Genomic DNA, 7,503 nt, shown 5'->3' with positions numbered 1-7,503 from the left:
CAGGGACCCCTTGACTGTGACGAAAGGAGAGCTGAACGGCGAGGGAATCAGAAGAGGACAGAGTCGCGAGACAGACGATCCAAGAGGGAACCCGGAGAAGGTGAAGACCAGTGAGGATGCGGAGGGTCCCGGTTGCAGTGGCTGTGGGGCCCCTCCCCCACCCCCACACACAAGAGAGCAGCACAATAAGGAGGCGCAGTCGCAGTGCGGCAGGCAGGCTCTTTATTAGGCTCAGGGCGCATCCAGTAGCAACAGCTTCTGCATGTAAGAGTCCAGCCAGCGGCGGCGCTCCAGGGCGGCCAGCAGGCGCGCGCGCTCCCGAAAGGCCGCGTCGTCAGCTAGCGCCAGGCTGCGCCGAGACAGGGGGGTACCCAAGTCCACCCAGGCACGGCCGGGGGCGCGGAGGCTGCGGGAAGAGAGAAGCGGTGATTGAGCGCTAGGCCCCACGGACCACCGCGGGTCCACACTCCAGTCTGACGCTAAGCACCCCTGCCCTCCAAACCGCCCCGCCCCCCGTGCGCCTTATCTCGCCTTCCCTTGGGGGCATTTCTCCTCCCTCCCTTGAGTGTCGGGGACCTGACACCTACCTGAACACACCAGCGAGGGGCAGGGCAACACCTGAGGCAGGGCCAGTGCCCCAGGGCACAAGCAGTAGCAGCAGCAAAAGCAGCAGCAGCCGCTCTCGGGGGCTCCTGGACATCTGGCAGGTCTCCATCACCTGTGGACACAGGGGACAGGATCTCAGGGTCACCATCCCGCCCAGCAGCCTAGGGCTCATGGTCCAATCCCGCCACCAGCCTCCCGCAGGGCGCCCTACCGTACAGTGGGCTCGGGCAGCTATGCTCACGCCCCCTTTATATACCCTCACAGCCCCCGCGGCGGCAGTGACGCAGGCCGGGCTGGGGGCGCGGGGTCACTCCACCCCACGCTCATTAGGAGCCGCCAGCGGTAATGAGAAGCCTGGTGGGGCCCTGTGCTGCCGTAGCCAACACCAACTAATTGGGACCCAGAGCCAGTACTGAAGAAGGGGGGAGGACAGACAGAGAAGTGGACACAAGGGGTGTGTCAGAGGGATAAAAATAGAGACTCGAGAGGGGGACCATCAGAGCACAAGTCGGGGACACAGAGAAAGGCAGGGAAGAGAGCAGAGAAATACAAGGGAGAAAGACGGGGAAGAAATAACCTCCAGACAGAAGGGCAAAGACAAGATGCCTAGGAAGGGAACAGCATGAAGGAAGAGAGAAAAGGCTGAGAGGATATAGGAAGGAGCCCATCAGGAGAGAGCCAGAGAGGAGAGAAAGGAGGTGGTAGTGTGCAAACAGGTGAAGTCACCAGCGTGAAATACGGCACAGGAGGCCCCGGGCTTCCACTGGGACAAGTCTTTCTTCTCCCTACAAGGGACACGGGGACATGGTGAAGATTAGGACCAACCATTCTTACCTAGCATGTTTCAAGGGGGCTCCCAAGGCCAGAGTGCAAGTGCCGTGCACTCTGGAGGCAGAAACAGTCACTGCAGATTTGAGGCCTATGTATGCTACATAAGACTGTCTCAAAGAGGCGCGGGGAATAAAGAGCAACACCCTCGTCCTGTATCATGAACAAGGGAGGTTGAACGGGGCCTGGACTTCTACCTCCACAGAGATGAGGGGCCAAACCTGGAATCCCAAACAGAAACGTGGTCAAGACAGGTCCCCCCACTTCTGTGTTCCGGAAGCCTGGATTCTTCAGTCTGAAGAGAACAGTATGGCCTGACGAGATTAGACTAGAAAGGTACCAGGGACTTAGGTCCTTAGATTTGAGAGGGGAGTGGGAAAGGATGTAGAACTCGTTTTTATTTATTTACTTTGTATTTTGAGACAAGGTTTCTCTGTGTAGCCCTGGAATTTGCTCTGTAGACCAGGCTGGCCTAGAACTCAGATCCACTGACCTCTGCCTCCCAAGTGCTAGGCTTAAAGGTGTGTTCTACCACCATCCAGCTGGATTTTGTGTCTGTGGGGTTGATAGTTTTGTGTTTATTTGTTTTATGTGTGTGTATTTGATTAGGTTTTATTTTTGTTTTAGAGTTGCTGTAGCTCAGGCTGTTTGGGGTCTCACTATGTCACCCAAGCTGTCTTGAACTCATAATCCTTCTGCCTCTGCCTTCCGAGAGCAGGGATCACAGGCCTGTACCATCATACCAGGCCAAACCTTGGCTGCAAAGAGACCATAGCTTGGTTCAATCCAGCTTCCTTTTCTACCCTATCAATGAGGTCCTGGGTCTCTGTCCCTTTAAGAATCTCAGCCTGTTGCTAGGCTCTCAGGAGTCCCCAGGGAGGGGGTCAGGTGCGTCACCTGTGTGCCTCTGGGACCCTACTGCCTGTTCCTTCCAGCGCCATTCAGCAACACTCCCTGCCTAGCTCTTTGTTCAGAGCTGATCACCTGCCATTGTCTTGGACACTGCCAAACAGGTAAGAGCCCCCATGACTCCAGAGGACCCTGTCCCACCCCAGCTCACTCCTGCATCTCCAATCCACCACAGGAGTTACTGGATCCCTAGCTCCATCCTCTGTAAACAGGGGCCTGAGTCCACTGTCCCATCTGTATCCCCATCGGGCTGAGGAGTCCCACACCTCACATCCCTATTTCTTGAAGACCTGGAACTGTAAGATTCAGACATCATCTAACCTGTGGTCCAGTGATCCCATGCCCCTTCCCCCTGTAACCCTTCAGCCCTGCTTGTAGGCCCCAATATTCAAAATCTCTAAGTACCTAATTTCTGGCAAGAACCAGACACATAGACCCTTTGCCCTCCACTCTGTGGGACTCAGGGCCCAACAGTTTGCTTCTCTTCTCGGGATTGTGGAGTCTTCCTCCTCCTCTGACTGAGTTTGAGCCCCAGTTCTTCATTCTTATCCTGCTCAGGTGTTAAAGCCTTTGCAGTCCTGGCCTCTTAAGAGCCTTGGGAAAAGATTGTCCTATGTCCCCTTGGCCATCTGACACCCTCTGAAGGTGGAGTCTAACATTTGTGGGACCTTGGAAAGGGGTCATCATGTCCCAATTTTTCAGGGACCCCCACTGGGAAACGTACTACTGCTCCCAAAAATCCCCGAACTCCCGTATCCTTGGCGACTGGTTACCATCCCACAGCCTCCAGGGAGGTGCTGTTGGCTTTTGCCAGGGTCCCTGGACAGATCTGGTCCTTCTGGGAGCCGGTAGGTGTGGCCTCCATGGGTGGGCGTGATGTTTGTGTGGGTGTGGTGTTGTGTGGGGGCGTGGTGTTCGGGTGGGTGTGGTGTTCTGGTGGGCGTGGCTCCAGATGCTTTGGCCTTGACTGTTTCCTGCCTACTCCTTCCACAGCTATAAGCATCTCAGCACCATGCAGCCCTTCAGCCCCATCTTCTTCTTCCTCCTCTTTCTCCTTGATGGTCTGAGTTCCAGGGCAGCCCCCTCTCTGCCTATGGGCTCTGATCTCCAGGGGATGCTTCTGCCCTCTGGGATACCCACTGGTGCTCCAGAAAATTTTACTAGAGATCAACCTACCCCAGGATACTCTGCAACCAATCCTCCTGAGCACTCCAGGACACCACCCTCAGCCTCCCCTCAGGTCTCCATAAAAAACTTAAGGGAGACCTCCAGCCTCAGCCCCTTCCTTTCTCTGGAGACTCCCATGCCTGTCCAGCTCACCTCAGTAGCAGAATCCCAGGGTACTTCACAAATGAGCCCCTCCAAAGCAACACTTGCTAAATCTTCTGAGACTCCCAAACCTGACCCAACTGGAATTTTCCCGTCTGAAACTCCTGAAACCCCAAAACCTCACCCCTCCAACACCTCACTCTCAGAGTCTCCTGAGACTGTATATACTGACTCCACACCAACTCTACCCCATGGGTCCCCTGAAATCTCCAAAGGAGATACCCCCAAACTCTCACCTGGTGAAGGGCCTAAGATACCAAGTCCTAACCCCACCCAATTCCTTAGCTCCAAATCCCTAGAGACCTATGACTCTGGTGTGACCAGAAACCTAAATTCTGCATTGCTACCAACCACCTACCCTGACCCTACAGAAAGTCCACAGTCAGCCTTTCTCACCACTCACAACTCCAATCCCACTGATGCCCCCCAAACACAATTTCCCACAGCCACCAATCAAAATGTAGCAGAGGTGGCTATGACCTCTGACTTGGACACCACCTCTAGCCTTCCCACCCAGGCAACAACCTTCGGGGAAGAAGCCCCCACTCCCAGTGAGCCTGGCTTGAGTCCCAGCCCAGAAGCCCCTGCAACCACCCAAGTTGCCACCCCTGGCCTGTCCACCTCAGATTCCCTAGGAACCAAAGAGCTGCACATACCCCAGAACTCAGGCCCTAAAGGGCCAGATATCCCTCTTCCCTCAGCAAGGATTGCAGGGCCCCCTCTCGAGCACCCCAATCAGGTGGCCCCTGCCGTGCCTCAGGCCCCTCAGAGACACAGCCGAGGAGACACAGTCAATACTATCATCGTGGTGGAGCGAGTGAAGGAGACCGGTGAGGGGCCTGAGGGCAGGGACTGGAGCCCGGGGTCTGAGGGAGAAGGGCTGGGTCTGAGGGAGGAGGGCTGGGTTCGGATCCCTGGGTCTGAGGAAGTGGGGCTGGGGTTCCTGGGTCTGAAGGACGAGGGCTTGGTCTGGACTCCTGTGTTTGAGGGAGGAAGCCCTCAGCTTAGTTTAGATGGCTGTGTCATCCCTCAGGGGTGACTCTGGTCAGCCGCCCACGGGGCTCCGTCGGTGGGGCTCTATGCCTGTTCTTCGCGGGGACAGGGATGCTGATTGGCATCTTCCTCCTGCTGTGGTGCCTCTACCGCCGAGCCTCCAGACACAGGTCCTTTGCCCACCACCGGCTCCAGGACAGCGGAGATGAACCAGGTGAGTGCTTGTTCACTGGAGAAAGACCTTATCCAGGCCTTACAGGGGACTTAGAACACAGACCCCTGTCCAAGGTATGTGTAAGGCTCGACCCCACCAAGGTCTGTTCCCAGCCCGTTACATCTGAAAATTATTCCTCTTCCTCCTCCCACTTCATCCTCCTCCTCTGAGATAGGATCTCACTGTGTAGCCCAGATTCCCAACACACACACACACACACACACACACACACACACTACACTCCCTCTCTGAACCTAAATCCCCCCCTACACCCACACACCCTCTCTGCTCAGTTAAGCCCCGCCTAATTCCGTACCACCCCCCAAATCGAGGCTCGCCCACCACCACCTCATCCTCCCACACGCTCCTCCCCGCCGCCGCACGTACGCGACTGCAAGCCACCTGATGCGGCCCTCGCCCTTGCAGTCTTGCACCTGGATGCCCCAAAGGACCCGCTGGATCTCTACTTCTATGCCCCTGATGCGTGGGTGCCCTCCCACATCGCCACCCAGCCGCCACCTTCCACGCCCCCTCTGCCGCCCAAGCTGCCCCCACCGCCTCGGGGGCCGCAGCGCCTGGAAGCCCTGTCACCCGCGGCGCTGTCCCCCAACTTCGTCTGAGGACCGCGCCGCAGACCGGGCCCAGCTTCAACGCCTAGAGGCGCACCCCAGAGCCAGGCAGAACTTCCCAATAAACCGCCGCGCCCACTGGAATCTGCGCCTGAGTGCTTGGCGGAGGGGCGGGCGGAGGGGAGCCGGGAGGAGGGAGAGAGAAACCGAGGTCCAGATCTGGAGGTGGTGGAGGGCTGGGCTCTGACTAAAGCAAGGGGGAAACTGGGGGCTCGATCCGGGGTCTGCACCCCCAGGCCCGAGGGAGGAAGGCGCGTGGGGCCCACATCACGTGACACCTAATCCGTACACCAAAGCGTTTATTGGGAGTGGCTGGGGCAGGGCAGGGTTTACAGCACAGAGACAGACACCAAGACACGTCCCTGCCCCAGGGACAACCCTCTTCTCCCAGCCCCGATCCCTTTCCTTGGATTCTGTAACTTCTCTCACATACCTACCCTGCCGCCCCCCAGATTTCTACGTTGAAAGAGGGGTGTCTATGAGGGGAAGCACCCCAGATTTGGAATCATTTCGTCCCTGAGGGACACAAGAAATGGCCACTGAGAAACCGAGGGCGGTCTGGAACCACCCAGGAGAATAAAGTGCAAGGATTTGGGGGAGAAAGGGAGAACCCAAAACCACCACTGGGAGGAAGAGGTGGCCTCGAGCCACTGAATTAAGAGGTTTGAGCAGCCACTACTGGGACCTGAAAACTGAGTCAGAAAAAGAGTGCAGGGTGAGCAGAGCCATGTTGGCCATTCCCTGCACACTGATTGTACTAAGCTAAGGACAAGGCTCGGCAAAGTGTGCTGGTGAGGGGACGAGGGAAGAAAGGGATGGGGAGGGCTTGAAACCGCCATTTTCCCTCAGAAACGCTGGTGAGAATCAGTCCTGGGAATGGCGGCATGGATGGTTGGTTAAACCAACTTGGAAAATGCAGAATAGGCGAGCCTTGGAACTACTAGAGGACAACCATGAAGTTTTCTGAGTAGGGGACCACCTGAATAATCTCGGGGTAGCCTGAGAATCCCTGGGGTCTTGGGAAAAGGGGTGAAACCTCAAAACCACAAGAGAGAAAGAGGTTGAACTGTCCATCCAAATAAAGCCCTGAAAGGGGAGATTTGAAACCACACAGGCAGAACAAGCGGAGAACAACTTTCAGGGGTGTTTGGGTATCCTTGAAACTGCTAGTGTGCAGCTTCACCCCCGCAAGAGGCAGTTGAGAAGGAAAGAGGGCTGGTCGGACAGCACTGGGAACAAGGGAAGACTTGCATCTTAAGCCCGAGGCAGGAGAGGAGTGAGGTTCCTCGACACTGCCGCTCAGGCTAGAGGTGTATCGAGTGGAGGTCCTGGAAACTGCCCAACAGTGGGAGGCACGTGGTCAGTAGTCCCGGACAGGGGGTGGGGGCCTCGGAGGCTGAACTGTGCTGTGCGTGGCCCCGTAGGAAGGAGGAGGTGCGGGGGGTGCCCCCGGAGGCTCAGCCTCGTCTTCCATTTCACTTTCGTCACTGCCAGCCAGCTGGTCGTGGCCAACAAAACCACACTTCTCCTCGCTCATCTCCTCCGGCTCTGCCCACGGCTGCTTCTCTCCCGAAGCAAAGACCCCATAGAAAATGACACCTCCATAGTGCACCAGGGAGGCTATGAGGAACACGTACTGCCACTCCTCCCGCGTCTGGGGGTCAGAGAGAGATGGATGCATGTTTATCAGTTCAGAGACTCTGCAGGGTGACGCAGGAGGATAGCCAGCATGGGCTACGTGTTTTTAAAAACACATAGTCTGGGGGCTGAAAGATGGCTCAGGGCTTAGGTCTTACTGCTTGCTTTTGCATGAGACCCAAGTTCGGTTCCCAGCATCCAAATGAGTCAGCTCACAGTCGCCTCTGTGGGCTCAGGACTCACATACATAGACACACATTTAAAATGAAAACATTTAAAGGGAAGCAGAGGCAGGTGGATCTCTGTGAGTTCAGGGCCAGTCTGGTCTACAGAGTGAGAATCTGACCAAAAAAAAAA

The 7,503-nt window shown here is 56.5% G+C and overlaps 3 protein-coding genes across 7 annotated transcripts in view; 1 reads left to right on the top strand and 2 right to left on the bottom strand.

Annotated features, from left to right (window-relative positions):
* The first annotated feature begins 19 nt into the window (after positions 1-19).
* Gfy (golgi associated olfactory signaling regulator) lies at positions 20-5,587 on the top strand. Of its 2 annotated transcripts, none has more exons than XM_031386564.1 (7): positions 20-100; positions 1,640-1,770; positions 2,370-2,447; positions 3,046-3,191; positions 3,337-4,502; positions 4,706-4,879; positions 5,306-5,587. In XM_031386564.1, exons 5-7 carry the CDS (start codon positions 3,356-3,358, stop codon positions 5,497-5,499), a joined length of 1,515 nt encoding a protein of 504 aa, XP_031242424.1. In that variant the 5' UTR covers positions 20-100; positions 1,640-1,770; positions 2,370-2,447; positions 3,046-3,191; positions 3,337-3,355; the 3' UTR covers positions 5,500-5,587. The 2 variants fall into 2 exon arrangements, with proteins under 2 accessions (XP_031242424.1, XP_031242423.1); XM_031386563.1 differs by lacking the exon at positions 20-100 and adding an exon at positions 292-425.
* Pth2 (parathyroid hormone 2) lies at positions 200-1,013 on the bottom strand. 2 transcript variants are annotated; one of them, XM_031386566.1, is made up of 3 exons: positions 818-1,013; positions 588-718; positions 200-406 (listed from the first exon to the last, which is right to left on the bottom strand). In XM_031386566.1, exons 2-3 carry the CDS (start codon positions 713-715, stop codon positions 232-234), a joined length of 303 nt encoding a protein of 100 aa, XP_031242426.1. In that variant the 5' UTR covers positions 716-718; positions 818-1,013; the 3' UTR covers positions 200-231. The 2 variants fall into 2 exon arrangements, with proteins under 2 accessions (XP_031242426.1, XP_031242425.1); XM_031386565.1 differs by lacking the exon at positions 818-1,013 and having other exon boundaries at positions 588-754.
* Positions 5,588-5,790: 203 nt separating the features above from the next.
* Slc17a7 (solute carrier family 17 member 7) overlaps positions 5,791-7,503 on the bottom strand; it is a 12,440-nt gene continuing 10,727 nt past the window's right edge. For all 3 annotated transcript variants that reach the window (XM_031386555.1, XM_031386557.1, XM_031386556.1), the window contains one exon: positions 5,791-7,162. In XM_031386555.1, coding sequence (XP_031242415.1) covers positions 6,869-7,162 — 294 coding nt within the window. In that variant the 3' untranslated portion in view covers positions 5,791-6,868. The remainder of the gene's footprint in view (positions 7,163-7,503) is intronic.

This window comes from Mastomys coucha, unplaced genomic scaffold (assembly GCF_008632895.1).
Source record: "Mastomys coucha isolate ucsf_1 unplaced genomic scaffold, UCSF_Mcou_1 pScaffold21, whole genome shotgun sequence".
NCBI lineage: Eukaryota > Metazoa > Chordata > Mammalia > Rodentia > Muridae > Mastomys > Mastomys coucha.
Note: the sequence above shows the minus strand (reverse complement) of the source record. Positions and strands in the feature narration are given on the sequence as shown.

What these genes read in the sequence shown, in the direction of transcription:
- Pth2 (XM_031386565.1), bottom strand. Translation starts at nt 754, where the DNA reads ATGGTGACCCTGAGATCCTGTCCCCTGTGTCCACAGGTGATGGAGACC. An exon ending in CCCCTCGCTGGTGTGTTCAG is followed by an intron (nt 407 to 587) that starts GTAGGTGTCAGG and finishes CTCTTCCCGCAG; the next exon opens with CCTCCGCGCCCCCGGCCGTG.
- Gfy (XM_031386564.1), top strand. Translation starts at nt 3,356, where the DNA reads ATGCAGCCCTTCAGCCCCATCTTCTTCTTCCTCCTCTTTCTCCTTGAT. An exon ending in GGAGCGAGTGAAGGAGACCG is followed by an intron (nt 4,503 to 4,705) that starts GTGAGGGGCCTG and finishes GTCATCCCTCAG; the next exon opens with GGGTGACTCTGGTCAGCCGC. An exon ending in GGACAGCGGAGATGAACCAG is followed by an intron (nt 4,880 to 5,305) that starts GTGAGTGCTTGT and finishes TCGCCCTTGCAG; the next exon opens with TCTTGCACCTGGATGCCCCA.